This window comes from Macaca fascicularis, chromosome 12, assembly GCF_037993035.2.
Source record: "Macaca fascicularis isolate 582-1 chromosome 12, T2T-MFA8v1.1".
Lineage (NCBI taxonomy): Eukaryota > Metazoa > Chordata > Mammalia > Primates > Cercopithecidae > Macaca > Macaca fascicularis.
The window spans coordinates 72,983,863-73,007,801 of record NC_088386.1 but is presented as its reverse complement, the minus strand read 5'-3'; the positions used below and the strand labels follow the sequence as shown (position 1 = coordinate 73,007,801).

The window sequence follows — 23,939 nt, the reverse complement described above, 5'->3', positions numbered from 1 at the left end:
GGTTGTCATCAAATGATTTAACTGAAGTAAAAGAAAATTTTTTAAAGCTCAAGAAAAAGTTTATGATTCACATTTAAGGCAGGAGGTTATTATACAGGTAGGTCAAAATAGCAGATAAAATACATTTTATTTAAGAATATGATTTCATACAAATTTACTATTTCAATCATGCTGTCTCCTGGCCTATATTAAAATAACTCTATATTCACAAACTGAAATGGGGATTAGGGATCAGAAGATCACTGATATCAAAATAATAGGCAGCCACAATAGTATTTACTACACTAAATTGTTCAGCATAATCTCACTTAATCCTTATAACACATTTATGAAGATGAACAATTTTATTGCTACCACTTTATGGCTGAGGACATTGGGCACTGAAAATTATCTAACTTATACAAAGACATGGAAATATTAGTAGTAGAATCAGGATGGAAATCCAGATCTGATAGACTTCATGGTTCATGCTCTTATATCAGTATGCTATGTTGCATGTACTTTGTAATAAAATCTCATTTAACTACAGTAATTTAGTCTCATAAATTTTAAATAAACCATATCTCTTCTTCTATTTCTATTTCTTTCTTTCTTTTTTTTTTTGAGACAAAGTCTCACTCCATCACCCAGGCTGGAGTGCAGTGGCACAATCTCGGCTCACCGCAATCTGTAATCTCTGCCTCCCTGCTTCAAGCCATTCTCGTGCTTTCGCCTCCCGAGTAGCTGGAATCACAGGCATGCACCACCACACCCGGCTAATTTTTGTATTTTTAGTAGAGACAGGATTTCAACATGTTGGTCGGGCTGGTCTTGAATTCCTGGCCTCAAGTGATCCACCCGCCTCAGCCTCACAAAGTGCTGGGATTACAGGTGTGAGCCACCACGCCCAGCCCAATCTTACAGTTCTTTGCTTACTTTATTATAATAAGTTTGTCCCTTCCTTAAATTCGTACAGTTAGTGACTACCTACAGAGGTAGCCCAGTCTTTTAGATAAAAGTTCAAACCATTTTAAAAGGCATGAAAAGACCAAATTATCTCTCCAGCTACCCTGTAGTCCTTACCATTCTGCCCCTAGACCTACAGACTGTTCTACTCCACAATTAAACCTTAAATTCCAGTCATACTGAAAAACCGGCAGCCTCGTAATGAGGCAGACACGGCCCTTTCTTATTTCTAAGCCCACCAATATGATGGTCATTCTGAAGGGCAACTCCCCTCTTCTGTCTTCCCTCAACTTGACCTGGAATTATTTTCTTCTTATCAACCTCAAAGACCACTTTAGGTATGGCCTCTCTGGGGAAGCCTTTGTAAGCACCTATCAACTTCATCTTGTCTATATTTCTTCTGCATTTTACTTGATCATTTAATTTGTCATGCTGTTATATAATTGTCTGTTATTATCTATCTCAAATGTCCCAGCATAATATCTAGCAACTAGAATTTTTAAAAGGCTGACTGATGGGAAAAAAAAAAAAAGTATAATGTGGCTATTTGAAAAAAAATTATTTATATTTATAGAGTTGACTCCAACTATGTAAATATCAAAAAATGTAATGAACAATTATGAGTTTTAATGCCTATTTTTGTTATTCAACTTGACTTCCGATGGCAAAAAGTTATTTCTTCTAATTTGTAGATGATGCATTAGTATAAGAAGTCCCAGAATAATATAAAGTAACTACGTTATTTTAAATGAATTTAATATTATTTTTCTTATTACAAATATAGTTTTGTTTTTTCATAGAAGAGTATGCTGATCAGAAAAGGAATAAACTGAGTAAACTGGTGAGATATCTTGACAAAGGTCTGTCATTGGTTACCATGAAGAACATCTAAGCTATACTACTGGTCATCAGCCAAACAACTGATCTGTATTACATCACTAAGAAACATAGTTTATTATATTTTTCCCTCTTCGATGTTACTGTCAGATTAGAATTTAAGCCTAACATCTTAGTTTATTGTACCTGCTTTTTAATTTATGAATATGGCTAAATGTTACCAAAATATATCTTCTGCAGCTTGGACCACCTTCTGAAGTGAGTAATGAGCTCCTCTGTTAATCTAGAAATACTTGCTTATTTTTAACTTATTTCTCTGAATATAAGGAATGTCCCTCTCTCACTCTAAAAATTGAAAAATAAGCCCATGTTTACTTTATCCATACAATTCACCATGCCTACATAATAATTATTTTAAGGTTACTTCTTTCCAGATCTGCACAGGACTTAAATGTTTTAGATGAGATGAACTACATTCAAATCTACCCAGCATTAAGTAATCAAGCAAATGATACTATTTGTGTAGTGAAAACTTAAAAGACCAACAGAAGTTTAAAATATATGTGAACCAGCAGAATTTTAAATTCTACTTCTAAAAATCAAATAGTAATTAACTTTATAAAAGACATAATTATAGAAAGACAAGACAATAAGATAATGCTTTATCAATCCTTTCCCCCGATAATTCTGACAAAATTTAAGAATACTATAATACAAAATGTCAAAATAAACCATTTTAAATCCTGATGATCACTTTTCCTGAAACTCATGAAAAATTCTGAAATAAAAATTAAAAGATCAAGCTGTCTCTAGAAACATAAAAAAGCATAATGTAAGAAGAAATTTCATCAGATGTTCTCATAATAAAACTTTATAGTCTTAAAATAAAAATTTTAAAAACTCCTTAAACATATAAAACACGTCTTTCAAAGATCTGATGTCACAATATAAAGATTTTCACAAAACTGCATGACTAACCCATATTTTTTCTTAATAAATTTACAGTTATATTTACCTTCAGATCCCATGATGAAGTGATGGATATCAGGGCCTGTTGACATACGAGGTCCTTGACAGCTTTTTTCTATTATACCTCTAGGTGTTACCATTTTTATATGAACCACCTGTTTAATACAATACACGATGTAAATTCTAGACATCTGTTAGTGAATGTGTGTCTATGTACAGACATTCATATATATTTGTGTAAAACCTACTTTTAAAGTATTGGGTTAATAAATTGTGATGTTTTTAAGAATTCTAGTATCTTTTAGTAATTTTTAGACTAAAGTTAAATTTGTATATAACCTTAAAAGAGGGAAAAACCATTCTAAGATTGTACATCGCTTGATTTAAATTGGTTTAGGGATATTCATTATCTTAAGAACAACAGAATAACACATTTATTTAAACCAAATTTAGGGTTATCCATATGGCACAGAACTAAAGGACTCAAAAACTAAGCAATAATCATAATCTTGATGAAGCATATTATTCATGTCAGGCATGAATACTAGACAATTAGAATTCTAAGAAAAAAAAAATTATTCTTGCTGTATCCCCACCTTCAATCCCACTTAGTAGAAAACAATGAAAATAATTAAATATTAACTAAGATCAGGTCAAAACTGGGATGAAGCAGCAGAAGCAATGACTGAGTTTTAAGAGAAGGAAAGAGATGTGTGACTCATCATACAAATGAGAAAGGAAGTACACTGGGGAAGGAGGATCACTCTAAAAATAGTTCCTGAGATCGGAATCAGAAGCGGTTAGGTAAAAATCCAACATATTTTTAGAATGAATTTTGGACAGATAAATAACAACAGTCTATTTATTATTGAAGGAAATGAGCAGAGAACATCAATAAGCAATTCACAAAATACAAAATAAAAATTGCCAATGAGGACCCTTTAAAAGTTTACATTCACTAGCAATTAACAAAATACAAAAACATAAATAAAACGTCCAGTAAAATACAAAGATTCTCATAGTGTTAGTGAGAATGTCAATTGGTACAAAATTTTTACAGGGCAATTTGGCTGTAAGGATCCAAAGTCTAAAATGGATAAACTTCTTCATCCAACAAATCAACTAAAGGAGCTTACCCAAAGAAAATGATTACAGATGTATACCAAAGAAATTACTAAAAAGATTATTTTCCCTTTATTTTCTGTAATTTTGAAATCAAGAATAATTTAAATGTTCATTAAGAGGGAATTAAATAAACCATGCATTCTCAATAAAAGAATTATATAACTCTTTAAAAATGATGGTGCAAACCTGTTCATTTACATGTTAATATATTGATAACATAAAGAGCAGATTAAACACATATGGTCCTCTTTTTTATATTAAAAACTAGATATATTTATGTGCTTATTGTATGCCTAGAAACAGTTCTAGAAGTGATGGCACCAGCAGCTCATCTGGAGTGGCTGCTGCAAAGACTTCAGCTGCAGTGGGGGTGGCATGATCAGGGCTGTGCACTTCATAGAGTCAACAGGAGCCGGAAACAGGTCGAAGCCCCACCCCCTTCCTAGTTGGCAGAGCAAAAGCCTCGCACTCCTGAGTGCAGCTGCGGCAGCCCGGCTGTGGCTCTGGACCCAGGCATCCCTGTGCTCTTGGGGGCCAGGAGCACACAGGAATCCCACCCTCCTGGACATAGCTGCAGCCACCCAGCTGTGGCTGCAGACCCAGGCATCGCTAGACTCTTGGGGGCCTGGGAATCCCCAGGCCCCTGCAGGCTCAGAAGTGCCTGCTTCCACTACCTGGCTTCTCTCCATTCTTGGAGAAAAACTGAGGCCGAGCCTGGACGCTGGTGCAATCCAGCCGGGTGTGTGCATGCTCAGGGCAGTGCTGACATGCCAGCCCCCTGCTGCCTCAGCCGCCTCCGGACTTTGGGCACCAATAAGCACAGAAGGGAGGATAAGTGGGGGTTGCGGGCAGCTTGGCACTGGCCTGCAGGAGGCCCTCAGCATGAACAGCCTGAGCATCTGGGAACCATAAACAGCTGTAGGAGGCAGACAGGCTCCTGGGCGGAAATGTGCGGTCCCTGGTGAAACCCCATCTTCAAGCCAGGGAGGGCCTGATGCCTGGGGGGCTGTGCTGCCAGTTCCATGGACCAGAGTGGGAACTTATGATGCTTATTCCAGGACTGCCCATAACCATCCATGGGCCAATCAGCACACACTTCCTCCTCTCTGAACCCCATAAAAACCCAGGACTCAGCCAGAATTGGGCAGATATCAGATGACCTGTCTGCAGAAAGGAGCTACCCACTGTGCATCTCCTCTCTGCTGAGAGCTGACACTCATCAGGACGCCCTGCTGACAGAGAGGAGCTACCCACTATGTGTCTCCTCTCTCCTGAGGGCTAAGCACTCATCAGGATGCCCTGCCTGTGGAAAGGAACTACCCACTGTGGGCTCTCTGCTGAGAGCTGGATGCTTGTCAAGATGGCCTACCTGTGAAAGGAGCTACCCAATATGGGTCTCCTCTGAGCTGTTTTGTCACTCGATAAAGCACCCCTTCACCTTGCTCACCCCCACTTGTCTACATACCTCATTCTTCCTGGATGTGGGACAAAAATGCACGACTCGCCAAATGGCGGAGCTGAAAGAGCTGTAACAGAAACAGGGCTGAAACATACCCCTTGTTTGCCCCATGGAGGGCAGTGAGAGGGAAAGGCAGGAGAGAGAAGGAGAGAAGAGCTGTGGCCCAGACCTAGGAGCTCCCTGAGCCAGGGCTATGACACACTCTTTGGGGCTCTGCAGTCCCTGGCGTCTCCAAGCTTCCAGGCACCACCACATTCCCTGGTGCCAGCAACGGAAGCTGCCTGCAGTATGCCTGGTCCAGCCGCAGCCTTGCAGGGAGCCAATGCCTGGAGCCGCCCGTCCTGCCACAACTGGCGTCCCTGGCTATGCGCTGTGGCCAGACTCCACATTCACTCATTCACACACTCCTCACTGCTCTGTGCCTGGCTCGTCGTTGGCAAGCATGGGATCCAGACCAGTAGCATAAGCCAAGCACAGCCTGCCAGGCCGAGTGGGCTGAACAAGCCTAGTGGGCCCAAGCAAAACTTGGGCAAAGGTGCTGCCAGCCAGAGGTTTCTGGCTAAAAAACTGACATCCCAAGAATCCCATGACAGAAGGATGAATACGAAGATGTTAAAAGTGTTCAAAATGATATGTATTTAATATACACATGACACTTAAAAAAAAAACAATAGAGTCTTGCTTTGTCACCCAGGCTGGAGTGCAGTGGTGGGATGATAGCTCACTGTAACTTCAAACTCCTGGGCTCAAGCAATTCTCCCACTCCAGCCTCCTGAGTAGCTAGAGCTACAGCATGTGCTACCATGCCCAGCTAATTTTTTAATTTTTTGTAGAGATGACATCTTGCTATGTTGCCCAGCCTGGTCTCCAACTCCTGGCCTCAAGCCTTGTCCTCTCAAAGTGCTGGGATTACAGGTGTGAACTACCATGCCCAGCTATAGCATACATTTTTTACACTTCTGTAATTAATATTTTTAAATAAAAAACAAGTTTCTAATTGCTTGAATTGTCTATTCACAATTATAATTTTAAAAGAAGCATTTTCTTCAAAAATTCTTCAAAATGAAATGCTCACGGCATCATACTTTACTTTCTTTTGTGAAGATCCAGAATTTTTAGTTTGGTTTTGTCACTACAGAGGTCAATGTTTTTCCTTCTAATAGTGCTTCATAACTGAAGAATGTAGCAAGGCTCCTTTCACAGAAGCAATGGATTACCACTAATAGCGATGAGCTTCAGCTCTGTAACACTAGCATAAGAAAGTGTAATCAGATATGCTCAGGAAATTGGTTAGTGAAGAGACATTCACTAAATTAAGTATTTGAGATGGACTATTGTTGGAATTCCTTAAAATGACCTTGAAAACAAGTGGGAACCAGAATTTAAGATGAAAAGTTTATCCCACTGTACACAGACTTCTGATTCTTCAGATGTTAAAACTTTTAAATTTTTAAAAAATTTGGACTAAACAACTATCTTCAACTTTTTTCAAACAGTTAACTAAGCTATGAGCATCATTATTTACTGTGCTTTAATTAAATATTCACTGTTAAGAAGTATATTAACATGTTCCTTAATTTTTTTCATGGGTTCCATTGTAACCACACGTATTAAAAGACTATCAACTTTAGTAAAATTTTCACAAAAGCAAATAATATAAATTAAGACAGCTTCAGAGGATACTATATATTGCAGAGTTTAAAAATTTAAGTTAAAAATAAAATGTGCTGGCCAGGTGCGGTGGCTCATGCCTGTAATTCCAGTACTTTGGGAGGCTGAGGTGGGAGGATTACCTCAGGTCTGGAGTTCGAGACCAGCCTGGCCAACATGGAGAAACCCTGTCTCTACTAAAAATACAAAATGAGCTGGGCATGGTGGCGCATGCCTGTAATCCCAGCTACTCTGGAGGCTGAGGCAGGAGAATCGCTTGAACTCGGGAGGCAAAGGTTGTGGTGAGCTGAGATTGCGCCATTGCACTCCAGCCTGGGCAACAAGAGCGAAATTCCGTCTCAAAAACAAACAAACAAACAAAAATAAAATAAAATAAAATGTGCTAAGTAATTATTAATGCAAACAATTACACTAGGATGTACACTTTTACTTTGTATCCCTTAAATATCTCCAAAAAATGATTAAATTACATGTTTTCGCAGTGCTAAATGTAGCTGTTTACCAAATATTTGCTTAACATTGATAAAGTCCTTAATAATCCAATAGCAAAAGGATCAAATTTTCTCCCCAAAACTGAATTTAGATTATTTTAACTGCAAAAAGAAAAATGTGCTTTTCTAAATGTCCTGAATAAAGAAAAATAAATAGGATAATGGAAATATTTAAAAAGTATTATTCACAATATAGACAAAAGTTTTAAATTCCTTGGTGTTAACTATAAAGAACCAACATATTTTATTAAAGATTTAATATTCCTATCAACAAAGATATTGATGAAAATGTGGAAACTTTAGATTTCAAAAGCAAAGCTAAACAGCTCCAGGAATAATGTTGGGAACATCATTTAATAGTCTCAAATTAAAGTTCTTTTAAACTACTATGAAAATATTGACGATAAGGAAACAACATTTATGAAGCACCTACTACACACCAGAGATTTTGAGTTTTCATTTTATGTCCTTTACTCCTCACAATAATTCTATGCAGCAAATATCATTATTCTATTTTACAGAAGAGGAAACTGAAGTTTAGAAAGGTAAACCAATTTGTACAAATTCACACAACTAATCACTGAAAAAGCTACAAATGGAACAAATGATACCTAATCCCTAACTAGGGTGCCCAGAATTTTATATTATTATTATACTAACTCCCAGCAAAGTGGCACCATATCAGCTACAAAAAGTAGTGTGAACATAAAACATGACAGGTCATACCACTACTTGGTAGAACAATTTCAATCAGCCTTTTTAATTCTATACAGGAAAAATTATTTTCAGAAAAATGCAAAATCTCCTAAGGAAACAGAGTAGCAACAATGAAATCATCTAAGTAAATGGACTAAAATCATGGTAGAGTTGAAGACTTCATTTCCACAAGCCTTGTAAAATAATATTTGTATACAGACATCCCTCAGTATCGCCAAAGAACTGGTTCTAGGACCTTCAAGGATACCGAAATCCATAGTACTCAAGTCCCTTACATAAAACAGCACAGTATTTGCATAACACCTATGCACATCCTCTCACATGCTTTAAATCATTTTAGAATATTTATGAATATCTAATACAATGTAAATACTATGTAAATTGTTGTTCTACTGTACTTTTTGTATTATTTTCCTTGTGGTATTGTTATTTTTTTTTTCCAAATATTTTTGAGCTGCATTTGGTTGAATCTGTGGATACGAAACCAGTGGATATAGAGAGCTGACTGTATTTCATGAGCTGGATACTGTGAAACATCTACAAAGCTTAAAACGTAGTCGCCTGAAAAGGGGCATCCTTAAATAATGACCACAGTTGTGTTTTGGTTAACTTTCTACTATACATGTTCAATGTTGTTATAGTCAAAAGGAGTATACTTATGGGAGGGGAAATCTACTGTCCAACTCTTTTTTTTTTTTTTTTTTTGAGATGCAGTCTCACTCTGTCGCCCAGGCTGGAGTGCAGGGGCACAATTTCAGTTCACTGCAAGCTCCGCCTCCCAGGTTCACACCATTCTCCTGCCTCAGCCTCGCAAGCAGCTGGGACTACAGGCGCCCGCCACCACGTCCGGCTAATTTTTTTTTGTATTTTTAGTAGAGACAGGGTTTCACCGTGTTAGCCAGCACAGTCTCAATCTCCTGACCTCATGATCCGCCTGCCTCGGCCTCCCAAAATGCTGGGATTACAGGCATGAGCCACCGTGCCTGGCCCCAACTGTTAATTTTTAAAAGCTTCTAATCATTTTGTAATATCTATATACTAATCAATTATTACATAATAACTAGAAAAATATTTACCAGGTCCTCGATATTGCCATAGATATTCTTCTTCATGCCTGATGCCCGAGTAGATACCCATCCTCCTACAGTACTGAACTCCAGGGAATCTGGTTCATGACCTGTACAATAACCACTTTCTTTAAGCTGAAAAACAAAAATGTAACATTTTACAGTGAAAATGGTCCCATTACACACAGCATTCAACACATTAACTCCTCTCACTTTAAAATTTCCATGTCATTGATATTTGAATTTATTAATTCCTACATAGCAAAAAAAAAAAGATACTTTCATCACACTAGTCCTAAACATTTTTTTTAAGCTTTTGCCTACTGGAAAATGTTACAAAATTGAAAAATGTAGTCTAAAAGAAGTTCTAGTTTTCACAGGTTCACCAGATAATCATACTCCTTACATCCTTTTGTTTTAAGGCCAGCTGTTCTTCCCCACTTTTCTACAAAGAGGTAATTTAAATATATGGAGATTGGATTATGTTTAATTAACTGCCAACTTTACCTAAACACTTTCAATAAATAAAGCACTTAATCTCTTGTTCTCTCTACCCTAATGTAATATGCAGCAGGCCTGCAGAAAATCTGAGCAAATTGCCTGTATTTAATTCTCTCAAGGAGTCATGTGTTTTAATGTACAGGCATCTGGCTAGGTTTCCTGCATGTAATACTGTCATTTACTTGTGATGCAGATCATGCATTACTGTACATTAAATAGTCACTTGTTTCTCATTTTTCTACGTTATCTTGGCTTTGCCATCTGCACAGCACCTGAGATTGAATAGATGCCCTTTATTGCAACACCACCAAAGCCATTCCAGTGAAATCATTTTAAAGACTCAGCCATCTCTTCTCAAACGGTACAGACACCACCATCTGCATACCCGCTGTCTGCTGCACTCAAGCCCATCAATCTGTGTTGACCATTTTGATAGTCATCCAGTTAAGCAACTGTTCTATTTTTCAAGTAAGCCACGCAGAGATGTAGAATATATCAGCCACATCTGTATATTTGTATTTAAGTATGGTGTGAAAGTTGTAATCCGAAATATGAAAGCCTATCAGGTTAAATATAATTTGTTAGGTTTTGCATATCAGCAATACAAATTATCTATCTATTCTAATTTTGCTGCTAGGAAAACAAGATTTTAAAAGACATCAACTGTTATATAATAAGTTTCTCCACTAAATATTCAGTATGTTATTTAGATTTAAGAGGTTAATATCCATCTATAAAAAAGAAGCTTAAATGGCTGAAGAGCCATTTATTTATGATAAATGAAGATTATCAGACTGTTACATAATATTTCTTCCCTAACTCCATCTCCAAACAAAATACTACAAATTATTTTCTCTTAAAACACTACTGTTCCTCAATTTTCTTTTAAAACATAACCTTTTACTCAATTTTATGAAATTGGGAAAAGAAGAAAAGATATTCATGGAGCCCTAAGATGTACCAGGTACAGCAAAGACAGGTTTCACATACTCTCATGACAAAACAAACTTCGACATTATACAGAAGCAAATCATTTAGTACACACTTTAACTATTTTTTTTTTTTTTTTGTAGGTGTGTTAATTCATTTAATCTGCTCAACAACCCTATGAAGCTGACACTATTATTATTCCTATTTTCACAGATGGGAAACAGTTAAACCACTTGTTTTAACTGATGGTTCCCCAAGTGGTACCTCTTACTTGCATTGTTTTTATTATTATACTTTAAGTTCTGGGTTACACGTGCAGAACGTGCAGTTTTGTTACATAGGTATACATGTGACATGGTGGTTTGCTGCACCCATCAACCCATCATCTACATTAAGTATTTCTCCTAATGTTATCCCTCCCCTAGCCTCCCACCCCATTGCAGGCCCTAGTGTGTGATGTTCCCCTCCCTGTATCCATGTGTTCTCATTGTTCAACTCACACTTATGAGTGAGAACATGTGGTGTTTGGTTTTCTGATCTTGTGACAGTTTGCTGAGAATGATGGTTTCCAGCTTTATCCCTGTCCCTGCAAACGACATGAACTCATCCATTTTTATGGCTGCATAGTATTCCATGGTGTATATATGCCACATTTTCTTAATCCATTCTATCATTGATGGACATTTGGGTTGGTCCCAAGTCTTCCCTATTGTGTATAGTGATGCAATAAACATACATGTGCATGTGTCTTTATCGTAGGCTGATTTATAATCCTTCGGGTATATGCCCAATAATGGGATTGCTGGGTCAAATGGTATTTCTAGTTCTAGATCCTTGAGGAATTGCCACACCGTCTTCCACAATGGTTGAACTAATTTACACTCCTACCAACAGCATAAAAGCATTCCTATTTTTCCACAACCTCTCCAGCATCTGTTGTTTCCTGACTTTTTATTGATCACCATTCTAATTGGCGTGAGATGGTATCTCATTGTGGTTTTGATTTGCATTTTGCTAATGACCAGTGATGATGAGCATTTTTTTTATGTCTGTTGGCTGCATAAATGTCTTCTTTTGAAAAGTGTCTGTTCATATCAGTTGCATATTTTTCGACAGGGTTGTTTTTTTCTTGTAAATTTGTTTATGTTCTTTGTAGATTCTGGATATTAGCCCTTTGTCAGATGGATAGATTGCAAAAATTTTCCCCCATTCTGTAGGTTGTCTGTTCACTCTGATGATAGTTTCTTTTGCTGTGCAGCAGCTCTTTAGTTTAATTAGACCCCATTTATCACTTTTGGCTTTTGTTGCCATTGCTTTTGGTGTTTTAGACATGAAGCCTTTGCTCATGCCTATGTCCTGAATGGTATTGCCCAGGTTTTCTTCTAGGATTTTTATGGTCCTAGGTCTTACGTTTAAGTCTTTGATCCATCTTGAGTTGATTTTTGTATAAGATGTAAGGAAGAGGTCCAGTTTCAGTTTTCTGCATATGGCTAGCCAGTTTTCCCAACATCATTGCTTAAATAGGGAATCTTTCCCCCATTGCTTGTGTGTATCCGGTTTGTCAAAGATCAGATGGTTGTAGATGCATAGTGTTATTTCTGAGGCCTGCGTTCTTTCCCATTGGTCTATATATCTGTTTTGGTACCAGTACCATGCTGTTTTGGTTACTGTAGCCTTGTAGTATAGTTTGAAGTCAGGTAGCGTGATGCCTCCAGCTTTATTCTTCTTGCCCAGGATTGTCTTGGCTACGTGGGCTCTTTTTTGGTTCCATATGAAGTATAAAGTAGTTTTTTCCAATTCTGTGAAGAAAGTCAGTGGTAGCTTGATAGGAATAGCATTGCATCTATAAATTACTTTGGGCAGTATGGCCATTTTCATGATATTGATTCTTCCCATCCATGAGCATGGAATGTTTTTGCATCTGTTTGTGTCCTCTTTTATTTCCTTGAGCAGTGGTTTGTAGTTCTCCTTGAAGAGGTCCTTCACATCCCTTGTAAGTTGTATTTGTACGTATTTTAGTCTCTTAGTAGCAACTGTGAATGGGAGTTCACTCATGATTTGGCTCTCTGTTTGTCTGTTATTGGTGTCTAGGAATGCTTGTGACTTTTGCACATTGATTTTGTATCCTGAGACTCTGCTGAAGTTGTTTATCAGCTTAAGGAGATATTGGGCTGAGACGATGGAGTTTTCTAAATATACAATCATGTCATCTGCAAACAGAGACAATTTGACTTCCTCTCTTCCTATCTGAATACCCTTTATTTCTTTCTCTTGCCTGATTGCCCTGGCCAGAACTTCCAATACTATGTTGAATAGGAGTGGTGAGAGAGGGCATCCTTGTCTTGTGCCAGTTTTCAAAGGGAATGCTTCCAGTTTTTGCCCATTCACTATGATATTGGCTGTGGGTTTGTCATAAATAGCTCTTAATATTTCGAGATACGTTCCATCGATACCTAGTTTATTGAGAGTTTTTAGAATGAAGGGGTGCTGAATTTTATCGAAGGCCTTTTCTGCATCTATTGAGATTATCATGTGGTTTTTGTCATTGGTTCTGTTTCTGTGATGGATTATGTTGGTTGATTTGCATATGTTGAACCAGCCTTACATCCCAGGTATGAAGCCAACTTGCTTGCAGTGGATAAGGTTTTTGATGTGCTGCTGGATTTGTTTGGTTTGTCAGTATTTTATTGAGGATTTTCGTATCAATGTTCATCAGGGATGTTGGTCTGAATTTTTCTTTTTTTGTTGTGTCTCTGCCCGGAATAGTTTCAGAAGGAATGGTACCAGCTCCTCTTTGCATCTCTGGTATAATTCGGCTGTGAATCCATCTAGTCCTGTACTTTTTTTGGTTGGTAGGCTATTAATTACTGCCTCAATTTCAGGACTTCTTATTGGTTTATTCAGGGATTTGACTTCTTCCTGGCTTAGACTTGGGAGGGTGTATGTGTCCAGGAATTTATCCATTTCTTCTAGATTTTCTAGTTGATTTGTGTAGAGGCGTTTATAGTATTCTCTGATGGTAGTTTGTATTTCTGTGGGATCAGTGGAGATATCCCCACAGATTTTTTTATTGCATGTATTTGGTTCTTCTCTCTTTTCTTCTTTATTAGTCTGGCTAGCGGTCTATTTTGTTGATATTTTCAAAAAACAGTTCCTGGATTCATTGATTTTTTGAAGGGTTTTTTGTGTCTCTATCTCCTTCAGTTCTGCTCTGATCTTAGTTATTTCATGTCTTCTGCTAGCGTTTGAATTTGTTTGCTGTTGCTTCTCTAGTTCTTTTAATTTTGATGTTAGGGTGTCAATTTTAGATCTTTCCTGCTTTCTCTTGTGGGCATTTAGTGCCATAAATTTCCCTCTACACACTGCTTTAGATGTGTCCCAGAAATTCTGGTACATTGTGTCTTCGTTCTCACTGGTTTCAAAGAACAGCTTTATTTCTGCCTTCATTTAGTTATTTATCCAGTAGTCATTCAAGAGCAGGTTGTTCAGTTTCCATGTAGTTGTGCAGTTTTGAGTGAGTTTCTTAATCCTGAGTTCTAATTTGATTGCACTGTGGTCTGAGAGACTGTTATGATTTCTGTTCTTTTGCATTTGCTGAGGAGTGTTTTACTTCCAATTATGTGGTCAATTTTAGAATAAGTGCAATGAGGTACTGAGAAGAATATATATTCTGTTGATTTGGGGTGGAGAGCTCTGTAGATGTCTATTAGCTGTGCTTGGTCCAGAGCTGAGTTCAAGTCCTGAATATCCTTGTTAATTTTCTGTCTCATTGACCTGTCTAGTATTGACAGTGGGGTGTTACACTTTATTTCTATCAGTATATCCAATATTATATATACTATTAATTTGTTTATTTTGTCTGGGAGGTTACTTCATTACCTTCTCCAATTACAAGAAGGTACTATATACCAGGAATTGTGTAAAGCAAAAGATAAAGATACCAAAAAAAACAGATGTTCCCCATGCTGAAGGAGCTCTACCACACCACTTTAAATTTACTTCTTTAAAATCTTACTAACTTCCTACTAAATAAGTGAAGAAAGTGTAATGGTTGAAAACCTGGGTTTTTCTTGCCAAAAAGTTTAAGAAAACAAACAAAAATCCCTGGGTTTGAAACTTGTCATTTATTGTTGCTAGAAAATTTGCATACCACAGTATACCACAATATGCAAATTTAGTGAGGAACAATTGCTGGTGCATAGTAAGTGCTTAATAAATGGTATCTAAGATCATATACATTTGGCCACTTTCTCCTTTAAAGGTCTGTGTCTCTGTTAATGCCATTAGCTGGTAAGAAAAATTTGCTGAAGAAAGGTCCACAGATTTACTCATACAATTAATCAAACATTCATCCCCCACGTTCCCTGAGGAAGTGTCTCACTCTGTCTCCCAAACTGGAGTATAATGGCACAATCATGGCTCATTGCAGCCTCAAATCCTGGGCTCAAGCATTCCTCCTGCTTTGGCCTCCCAAAGTGCTGGAATTATAGTCATAAGCCACCATGCCTGACTCAAGATTTCTTTTTTAATAAAATAACATCTCTGCCCCATACTATGCTAGATAAAAATAACTGTGTTCATTAACCATTTACCATGTGCCATGAAGCTCTACGGGAATAAAAACTTTATCTCACTTGTGTTCCAATTCAATACTGAAACAACAAATATTTATTGACTATGAGTTGAGCTTCAGATATATCACTTTAAAAATCCCTAAATTATGGTGTTTATATTATAGAGAAATATTGAGAAAAATGTATATGCTGCTAAAAAAAAAAAAAGGAGAAATAGTAAAGCAAACTGAAATTAGTAAGAATCATCATTAAATTATACAGAAAAATTAGAAGTGTGATGAAAAAAATAAAAAGCAAAGCAGGAACTTCCCCCTCTACCCAAACTGAAGTAAAAGGAGCTAGGATTTACCCTCCTACCTAAAAAGACTAAAACACAGAAAAATAGAAGAAACAGGCAGGCATGGTGGCTCACGCCTGTAATCCTAACACTTTAGGAGGCTGAGGTGGGAGGATCACTTGATGCCAGGAGCTCAAGACCAACCTGGACAACATAGCGAGACCCCATTCCTGTATTTTAAAAAAGAAAAAAAAAAGTTTTCAAACACTGAACATGCAGTCAGGAAGGATGGTGATCCCTATGAGAAAGTAAACAAAGGTAGTGAGCACTGTGACTTGACCCTAGTTTAGCACTCCACGGAAACAGAATCCAGGCTGAACTTGGCAAACACTGAGTTGAGATTGAGCATAGAGCTGTGGGCAATCAAGGCATTTAGAGTTCATAGGAAAAAGTACAGAAAAAAGCAGCACAAAGAAAGATGCCTGGAGAGCTGCAGAGCATACCCCTCAGGTCTTCAGCAGAGTACTGAAACGTAAATGCAAGTGAGTGAAATACCAAAGATCAGAGGAAGAAATAATCTAGATGGATTAGAGCACGGGTGTCCAATCTTTTGGCTTCCCTGGGCCACACTGAAAGAAGAAGAATTGTCTTGGGCCACCCATAAAATACACTAACACTAACAATAGCTGACGAGCTTAAAAAAAAAAAAGGTCTATGCATAATTTTCATGATATCTGCCACCAAAGTCCTCACATTCAAAGGGTTGGACACCAGTAGATTAGAGAACAGTGCCAGCACTCACAGAGGGCCAGAAACAGTACCTGTTTCCACTAGCCCAAGTGAGAAAACTCTTAATTCATAGAATATTAGGTAGGATACCCAAGAATGTCATACCACAATAGTGGAAAATAATTAGCCTCAGACTGAAAAAAGCAAAAGATCATAAAAGCAACAACTAAAGGATCAACTGTTTCCAAATAAGTGCATCCCGGGAAAAAAACTGAAGAATATTTGTAGAATTGAAAAACATCAAAATTCACAATGGCTACCATCTAATCAAAAATTACCATTCAAAATTAAAAATATAAAATTAAAAATAAAAATAAAAAATATATACATATAATAAAAATAAAATTAAAAAATAAAAATTATCAAGCTACAAAGAAGTGGGAAAACACCCCATAATCATTATGGGGTGAAAATCAAAACCAATCCAGAACTAACACACATGTTAGACACAGCTGACAAGAACATTAAAACAGTTATTATAATTGTATTCCATATGTTCAAAAAGTTAAGTAGAGACATGCAACATATAAAAAGACCCAAATTAAACATCTGGAGATGAAAAATATAATGTCTGAAATTAAAAATATATTTAATGGGATTAAGAGCAGAAAAGACATAGCAAAATAAAACAGTAGTGAACTTCAAGACATGGCAACAGGAACTAAAAGAAAAAAATGAAAAGAGTAGCAGTGAGCTGTGGAACTTCAAGAGCCTAATAAGTGAGTAAACAGAGTCCCTAAAGGTCGGCGGGGAGGGGGGTTTGTTGGATAGTTGAAGAAATAATGGACAAAGTTTGTCAAAATTAGATGAAAACTATAAAGCCACAAATCAAAAAAGCTTAACAAATCCTCAACAAAAGAAACACAGAGAAAAACTACACCAAGGTCCATGACAATCAAATTGCTCAAACCAGTAATAACACGAAAATCTTAAAAGTAGCCAGAGGGGGCCAGGCACAGTGACTCACGCCTGTAATCCCAGCACTTTGGGAGGCTTAGGCGGGCGAAATCACCTGAGGTCGGGAGTTTAAGACCAGCCTGACCAACATGGAGAAACGCCGTCTCTACTAAAACTACAAAATTAGCCGGGCATGGTGGCTCATGCCTGTAATCCCAGCTACTCAGGAGGCTGAGGCGGGAGAATCACTTGAACCCAGGAGGCAGAGGTTGGGACGCACTCCAGCCTGCTGGGCGACAGAGCGAGACTCTGTCTCAAAAAAAAAAAAAAAAAAAAAAGAAATTACTACTGATTTTCTTAGACATGATAATGGTATTGTAGTTATAAAGAAGAACACTATTCTTCTGTTTTTAGGAGATGGTGCTGAAGTATTTAGGTTAAGCATCATAAAGTCTGCAACCCAGGCTGGGTGTGGTGGCTCATGCCTATAATCCCAGCATTTTGGGAGGCTGAGGTGGGGGATCACCAGAGGTCAGGAGTTTTAGACCAGCCTGACCAACATGGTGAAACCCCATCTCTACTAAAAATATAGTATTAGCCAGGCATGTGGTGCATGCCTGTAATCCTAGTTACTCTGGAGGCTGAGGCAGGAGAATCACTTGAACCTGGGAGGCGGAGGTTGAGTGAGCCAAGATCGTGCCATTGCACTCCAGCCTGGGCAACAAGAGCGAAACTCTGTCTCAAAGGAAAAAAAAAAGTAGCCAGCGGGGAAAAAAACATATTACATACACAGAAACAAAGACAAAGATAATATCAGATATCTCATGAAAAGCAATAAAGTGAGGTAACAGTGGAGCAACATCTTTGTACTGCTGAAAGACTATCAATCTACAATTATATACTCACTTCAAATATCTTCTTTAAAAACAAAGGTGAAAGAAAGACATTTTCAGACAAAATTAGAATTTGCCAACAGGAGACCCACACTAAAGTCATGTTAAAAGAAGTCCTTCAAGCAGAAGGCAAATAACATCAGACAAAATTAAGGGTATTGGAAAGGTTAACTAGATGGGTAAATACACAAGATACTTTCATATTATTTAAATTTTTTAAATGATACTGCAAAGTCTTACAGTATCACTCAAAGGTAGCTGATACAAGTTAAAGATGTATACTACAAATCCTAAAAACAAAACAAAAATTTAAAGCTACTAAAGAAACTAAAGAGATAAAACATATCATTTTTTTAAAATCCCAAAAAGGCAGTAAAAGAGGAAAAGAAAAACAAAAACAGATGGGAAATACAGAAAATGAATAGTAAGATGACAGATTTAAACTAAACCACAATAAATCACACTGAAGATAAATGATCTAAACACCTCAATGAAAAGGTAGTGATTGTCAAATTAGATAAAAAGAAAAGAACCAATTATATGCTGCCTATAAGAAAAACATTCTAAATATAAAGATACAAACTAATTAAAAGTAAAATAATGGAAAAAGCAAAAAGATATGCTAAGAAAACTCCAATAGCTATTTTAATATCAGAAAAAGCAGATTTCAGAGCAAAGCATGTTATCACAAATAAAGGAGGTCATTTCATAATGACAAAAGGGTCAATTAATCAAGAAGCCATAACAATCCTGAACATTTATCCCCCTAATAATCGAGCTTTAAAATATACCAAGCAAAAATAGAACTACAAGAAGAAATATACAAATCTACAATTATTGTTGGAGGTTTTAATATCCCCCTTCAATAACTGACAGAACAAGTAGACAGAAAATAAAAAATATAAGATATCTGAATTACATTATAAGTCAATCTCACCTAACAGACATTTAAAGACTACTCCACCAAACAGCAGCAGGAAAGCACATTCTTTGCAAGTGCACATGGAACATTTTAAAAATAGGCTGTACTGTGGGCCATAAAACAAGTAGCAATAAATTTGAAAGGATTCAAGTCATATCAAGCATGTTTTCTGAACACAACAGAATATAGAAATCAATGACAGAAAGATATCTGGAAAAATCCCAAAATAATTGGGAACTAAATAACATATATACATGGTGAATAAACCATGGATCAAAGAAAAAAATCAAAAAAGTAGAAAATATTTTCAAATTAATGAAAACAAATATATCAAAATTTGTGGCATGTCACTAAAGCAATAATTGGGAAAAAAAATTAGCACTGATTTTCTACTTTAGAAAATAAGACTGAACTCAAATAAATTACTTCAACTTAACCTCTACTATAAGACACAAAATAACATTTTCTTTCACAAATCCATCATCCATTCCTAATTAAAACTCTATAAACTAACACAAGAAAGGGACTTCTTCAACTTGATAAAGGGTATCTACAAAAAACACCTATAGTTAACAAATACTTAATAGTAAAGGACTGAACACATCTCTCCTAAATCAGGAACAAGTCTCACTTACTTTCAACATTATCTGGCCGGTACAATCAGGTGAGAAAAAGAAAAAAAGGCAAACAGATTGGAAAGAAAGAAAGAAAACTGTTCTTACTCACACACAACATAGCCATCTATGTAAAAAATCCAACGAGATATACAAAAAAATGCTTGTTAAAATTTAGTGAATTTAGTAAAGTTGCAGGATATAAGATCAGTATTTTAAAAAACTGTATTTTTATGCACTATTAAAGAACAACCAGAAACTGACAATTTTTTTTTTTTTTTTTTTTTTTTTTTTTTTTTTGAGACGGAGTCTCGCTGTGTCTCCCAGGCTGGAGTGCAGTGGCGTGATCTCGGCTCACTGCAAGCTCCGCCTCCCGGGTTCACGCCATTCTCCCGCCTCAGCCTCCCAAGTAGCTGAGACTACAGGCGCCCGCCACCACGCCCGGCTAGTTTTTTGTATTTTTAGTAGAGACGGGGTTTCACCATGTTAGCCAGGATAGTCTCGATCTCCTGACCTCGTGATCCACCCGCCTCGGCCTCCCAAAGTGCTGGGATTACAGGCTTGAGCCACCGCGCCCGGCCGACAATTTTTAAAAATACCAATTACAACAGCACCAAAAAATATGTACTCCTTAGGGACAAATCCTATTTTTAAAAATATACGAGGCCAGGTATGGTGGCTCATACTGATAATCCCAACACTTTGGGAGGCCAAGGTGGAATGATAGGTTGAAGCAAGAAGTTTGAGACCAGTCTGGGCAATATGGCAAGGTCCTGTTTCCAGAAAAATTTAAAAATTAGCCAAGCATGGTGGCACATGCCTAGCTACTGGGGAGGCTGCAGCAGGAGGGTCATTTAAGCCCAGGAGTTTGAGGTTACAGTGAGCTATGATGGTGCCACTAGACTCCAGCCTGGACAACAGAATGAGATCTTGAAAGAAAGAATGAAAGACACGTACTTAGAAAACCGTAAGACACTCTTGAGAGAAATTACAGACCTACAAAAAATTAAAGATATACCATGTTCATGGGTCAGGTCAGAAGAATCTAAACTGTTAACGCTGTCAGTCTCCTCAAACTGATATATAGAGTCAATGCAACCCCAATCAAAATCCCAATGGGACTTTTTCTTTTTTTAACAGAAACTAGCATACAAAGAACCTAGAACAGCCTAAACAACTTTGAAAAAAATACTTATGATAAAGCTATAGTAATCCAAACCGTATGGTATTAGCACAGAGACAGACATATATAGAGTCCAGAACTAGAAGCAGACATATATAGACAACAGATTTTTTTTTAAATGATGGTGCAAAGTCAACTCAGTGAAGAAAGGATAATCTTTTCTAATAAATGGTGCTGAACAATTGGATATCCATATGCAAAAATCATTAACGTCAATCCAGTTTTACACCATATACAAATAATAACTCAGAAATCTTCAAAACTGATCAGAAACCTAAATGTAAGACTAAAAATTATAAAACTCAAATGGGAGAAAATCTCTACAACCTTGCATTATGATACAAATAGCAGAAGCATGATACAAAGACAAATTAATACACTGGGCTTCATTAAAATTAAAAACAGCTGGTCTTCTATAGATACTGTAAGAAAATGAAGAGAGAAACCACAGACTGAGAGAAAATATTTGCAAAGCATATACCTGAAAAAAGACTTATTCCCAGAATAAATAAAGAATTCCAAAACTCAATAGTAAGAAAACAACCCAATCTTAAAATTGGGCAAATAATTTAAGGAGAACTTCACCAATAAAGATATATGGGTGGCAAATAAGCACATGAAAAGATGTTCAACATCACTAGTGATTAGAGAAATACAAATTAAAACTACAATGAGGCCAGGGGCCCGTGCCTATAATCCCAACACTTTGGGAGGCCAAGGTGGGCAGAACACTTGAGCCCAGGAGTTCGGGACCAGCCTGGGCAACATGGCAAAAAAATTCCATCTCTACAAAAAAATATAAAAATTAGCCAGGCATGGTGGCACTTGCCTGTGGTCTCAGTTACTCAGGAAGCTGAAGCGGGAGGATTGCCTAAGCCCAGGGAGGTCAAGGCTGCAGTGAGCCATGATCGTGCCACTGCACTCCGGCTCGGGCAGCAGGGTGAGACTCTGTCTCAAAATAAAAAAAACAAAACAAACCTACAATGAGATACTACTATGCACCTACTAAAGTTTAGACTAAAATTAAAAAGACTAACAATACAAAGTATTGGCAAAGATATGGAGAAACTGGAACTCTTATACAGTGCTGGTGGAAATATAAATGATATAATCACTCTGGGAAAAAACTTCATAGTTTCCCAAGAAGGTAAATATATATCTACCATTTTGATCTATTCATTCAATTTCCAGTTACTTACCAAAAGGAAATGGAAGTATATGTCTACACAAAAACCTGCACACGAGTGTTCATAGCAGCTTCATTTGTAATAGCCCAAAACTAGAAATAATCCAAGTGTTCATCAACAGATGAATGTGTAAACAAAACAGTGGCATATCTATACAATGGAATACTGCTGAGCAATAAAAAGAAATGAACTACTGATAAATGCAACAATATGGCTGAATTTCAAAATAATTATGCCTAGTGAAAGAAGCCAGACCCCCCTCCCACACATGCTGTAGGATTCCACTTTATTAAAATTGTAGGGAATTTAAACAAATCTACAGTGACAGAAAGCAAATCAGTGATTGCTGGGGGGTTGCTTAAGGGTTGTGGGTGGGAGTGGGGAAGGGAATGAATATAAATGAGCAAGAGGAAAACTTGGGGTGGGTGGATATCCTCATTATATTGATTGTGATGATGGTTTCATGGTTATATTCATGTGTCAAAACGCATCAAATTGTACACATTAAATTATACATATTAGATGATAATTATATCTCAAGCTATTATAAAGCAACATAAAACAAAAATCTATGACTGCAAAGATTGTGGCCCAAGCTGCCTAAGGAATTGAATTCCATCTCCTGAAGAGAAGAAGGCTACAGAACAGACACATTTTGGAGGCAAGATTGCAAAATTTTCCTTTAAAAATTCAGTTTTTAAAATGCGGAGTTTGAAATGTCTGTAAACACGCAAGTGGAGATATCAATTAGGCGAGTGGCTATATCAGTTCAGGAAAGAAGTCTAGGATGATAATATAAATTTTGGAGTCTATAGCATATAGAAAGAATATTTAAAGTGAGCCTGAATGAAACAAATAGTGCTCAATAAAAATTAGCGGAATGAATCAAAGTTCTAAGGAGTTCACATTATTAACTTATTTCATCTTGACAAAAAACCCCAAAGTAGGAATTATGATCCCCACTTTATAGGTAAAGAAACTGAGGCTTAAAGGTGAGTAACTTGCCCAAGGTCACACAGCTAAGAGCTATATTTGAGGTTTGCAGTGAGAGCTAATAGCTGTTAGAAACAAAAAAAGATAATGTGAGGTTATTAGTGATGCTGTCCCTAAGCAGAAAAAATATGCGAGTCAGACATCCTCAGACATTAACTAATAAAATAAAGTAGCCAAATATTTAATAAACCTAGAAAAAATTCTCCAAATCCATAATTGACATGTTAGCAGCTTCCATTAAATTTTATCATGTTAACATCAATGTGATTTACAAGTTAAAGCAATTAAAATCTGTGCTACCCAGCTACTGTACTTGTGTCATTTTAAGCTTGCAGAAAGAAAAGGCAGGATGTTTTAAACTGGTTACCTCAACTGAAGTAGAATCTGAAGGGCACAGAAGTCTAACGAGGAAGAACTTTAACTGGGATCAAAATAGCTGTAGGAACTACGTTATAGCCTACTGGAGGCAAAAAAGTAAGTTCTATATTGGCATTTAGGGAAATGAACTACTAGGTAAAATATCAGAAGTTCCTAGTCTGGGAAAATGTCATTTAAATTTCAAGGAAATATGTTCCTTGAATTTTAATTCTAACCTTTAAAAAAAAAAAAAGAAAACTTGGAAAGGTTAAAATACTACATCAAATGCTATAATAAAGATACAAAATTGGTGACATAAAAGGCCATTCTTTGTTATAAAAAAAAATGCTGTGCTGATAATGCCTCATTCAAGTGTAATGGAATATTGATACAGGACGTTTTAGAGGTTTTTTCATTAAATACTATTATTCTGCCCACTGAAGTTCATTATAAACTATAATAATTGACAAACCTATTTATCTGATATAAAATCTTAATTTATTGAGGATCTTTAACAGTCTCAACAAATAAGTTCAATTTT

At 36.8% G+C, this 23,939-nt stretch overlaps 1 protein-coding gene across 4 annotated transcripts in view; it reads right to left on the bottom strand.

Annotated features, from left to right (window-relative positions):
* Positions 1 to 23,939, bottom strand: part of AGPS (alkylglycerone phosphate synthase) — a 160,267-nt gene that overhangs the window by 76,543 nt on the left and 59,785 nt on the right. For 3 of the 4 annotated variants that reach the window (XM_005573575.4, XM_045367311.2, XM_074009508.1), the window contains exons 9-10: positions 9,291 to 9,416; positions 2,798 to 2,906 (exon numbers count right to left, since the gene is read on the bottom strand). In XM_005573575.4, the coding sequence (XP_005573632.2) occupies positions 2,798 to 2,906; positions 9,291 to 9,416 (235 nt within the window). The remainder of the gene's footprint in view (positions 1 to 2,797; positions 2,907 to 9,290; positions 9,417 to 23,939) is intronic. The other variant, XR_012421267.1, reaches the window with a different exon arrangement.